The 2,580-nt window shown below is 40.2% G+C and overlaps 1 protein-coding gene across 1 annotated transcript; it reads right to left on the bottom strand.

Moving 5' to 3' along the window:
• Positions 1 to 412: 412 nt before the first annotated feature.
• LOC107467185 (uncharacterized) lies at positions 413 to 1,462 on the bottom strand. The gene has a single exon (XM_016086224.1). It carries the CDS (start codon positions 1,460 to 1,462, stop codon positions 413 to 415), a length of 1,050 nt encoding a protein of 349 aa, XP_015941710.1.
• Positions 1,463 to 2,580: the final 1,118 nt, after the last annotated feature.

The following is a 2,580-nucleotide window of genomic DNA, read 5'->3' as shown; positions in this document are numbered from 1 at the left end:
TTAGAAAAGTAGTATAAAACAGAACATCGACACTACTACCTGGGTCCAGCAGGACCTTTCTTACCAATAACTCGCCTGTTTGGATGGAGATTACCACTGGATCGTCTGAGTGTGGTGTTGCCGAGCATATGTCTTCCTGGTTAAAAGTGATTTCTAGGTCGCATGCATCCTTGTTGCTATGTGGTGTTGTTCCTTCTATTGCCAGCATCGCGCGGTAGCTACGCTTTCTTGCCGAAGTTGTTTCGCCGCCCCCGGCGAATCCTCCTGATATGCAGTTTATGAACCCTTTAGGTGGTGTGATGTTTGACCATTTATTGGCTTCCTTGCTTCCCGAGGTTTGTTGGGGTTCTTCTTTGTCTCTACCACCCTCTTTGTGTTTCCTTCCCTCGATGTACTTATCTAAGAGGCCTTGTCAGGCTAATCTTTCTAGTAGATCTCTGGCTATCACGCATTCATCGGTTGTGTATCCGTACTTTTGGTGGAAGGGACAGTGCTTGTTCTTGTCAACAAATCTCTGGTATTGATAGCTCCCAGCTCTTATTGGTGGTTTTATGATCTTAGCATTGAGTATTTCTTTGATTATCTTTTCCCTCCTTGTGTTGAATCTGGTGTAGTTGTCGAATTTTAGGGTGAGTTTAAATGGTTTGCCGAGCTCTTTGTTGTTCGCTGACCTTGGTATCTTGTCTTTCTCTCTTCTAGGTTTTCTTTCTGTCCTGTTGGCTTCATGGAGTTCTTCAATCTCCATTTGTCCGGCTGCTCTTTCTCGGAACTCCTCCAACATCTTTGGCTTTGTGACTGCGATCGTTTCTCTGAACTTTCCGGGTCGTAGGCCGGCCTTGAGACCATGTAGGTGGACGGCTGGGTTCAGGTCTTGTATTTCCATGGTTGCTTCTGTAAATCTGGTCATATATTCTTTCAAACTTTCTTGGGGACCTTGGCGGATTGTGCTGAGGAAATCCGATCCGTGTACGTAAATCCGTGCTCCCACGAAGTAGTCGATGAAGGATATTGCTAGCTCTTCAAAAGAAGAGATTGACCCTGCAGGTAATTTTAAAAACCAAAGTAAAGCAGCTCCGTCAAGGTAAGTGGGGAAAGCTCTACAAAGCACAGGTTCGTTATTAGGTCTGTTAATAAACATCATAAACTGAAATTTCTTAATATGAGCTCGGAGGTCACCAATCCCCTTATACGGCTCGAGCGAGGAAGGCAACGTGAAGTGTTTTGGCATCTGGTAATTTGTGATTTTTTCAGAGAACGGGTTGTCTAAGGTCAACCTCTCCTTTGGTGGGTTGACGCCCAAAAGGTCTACGCCGCCTTGGGTTGGGCCTTTGGAATTGTCTTCTTGTTTACTGGCGTTGTTCTGGGTTGATAATTCGGCGAGTTTCCTGACTTCTGCTTGTAGCTCGGCCATCTGGGCCATGAGTTCGGCCTGAGTGGGTTGACGAACTTCATTATCGGCCATGTGTGAAGGTTGACAAATCCTGCTTAAAAGGAAAACCCAAAGTGCTATATGGGAAAAAGGGTGGGGTTAATGTAACTTTTTAACCCCATGGTGGGCGCCAAATGTTCTGTCCTAGGTGAGCCGAGGTATACAATGCTTAGTCAGCTGCTGGGCTTGCGGAAGAACTATAAGTCGTCCAAGGAGCAGCGTTACAAGAGAACCTTAACACCTTGAAACACAGCGGCGGGAGCACCTGCGAAAAACACTCCGACGCTCAAGTTAGAATAAGAATTATCAGAGAGCGTGAGAAATAAACTATAGAGAATGATGTGACCTGTCCTTTCTAGCTTATTTAGGTATGATTTTATAGATGAATGAAGTGTTGTCCGTTGCTTGGTTGTTCTGATATTAGTGGCTTGGATAGTGAGTTCCGTTATTGTTGGTAACGGCTAGGGGATAGTGTTTGACTTGTGTGTGTTTTCGGTCAAGTGGTTGCTTCAATTTTGATTATTTGTTTCCGGTATTTGTGGTCGGTTATTGATGTTGATATTAATTCCGAGCTTAGCGGGGTACACGTCAAATAAATGTTGAGAGTCTAAAATTTAATTTGTGCATGTAATAATTTATTGGCCAATTACAAATTTTTAAATAAAATTTAAATTTACAGCAAATTAATCTTTAATCTATTGAGCTAAAAAATACTGTAAAAAAATTATATATTTTATATGCAAGTGAGATTGAGTAATTATATATCTTTATTTGTTGTTCGAATAAGAAATTAAAAAAAAATCAGAGTAGAGTGATCTCATTAATTAGCTTTATGTTCATTTCAATCACAATCATTTTTTGTGTATCTTGTGGCTTATCATGAAATAATAATAATAATAACTGATTTAGTAAAGTTTGAACTTTGAACACCTCATTCAGTTAGGTAAATTAAAAAATTATGTACTTGTATTTAATGTTAAAAAGTTAAGGGTTTTCGAAAGAGTAACATTTTTTTTAAGTTAAAAAATTAGGATGTAACTACTTTTATGAAAAGAGAGATAATCTTTGCATGACTTATAGTGGAACTTTCCACACTCAAATTGTTAGGTATCTTAGGATGTCTATTCTCTATAATATCATATTCTCCCAAG

This window comes from Arachis duranensis, chromosome 9 (assembly GCF_000817695.3).
Source record: "Arachis duranensis cultivar V14167 chromosome 9, aradu.V14167.gnm2.J7QH, whole genome shotgun sequence".
Taxonomy (NCBI): Eukaryota; Viridiplantae; Streptophyta; class Magnoliopsida; order Fabales; family Fabaceae; genus Arachis; species Arachis duranensis.
Note: the sequence above shows the minus strand (reverse complement) of the source record. Positions and strands in the feature narration are given on the sequence as shown.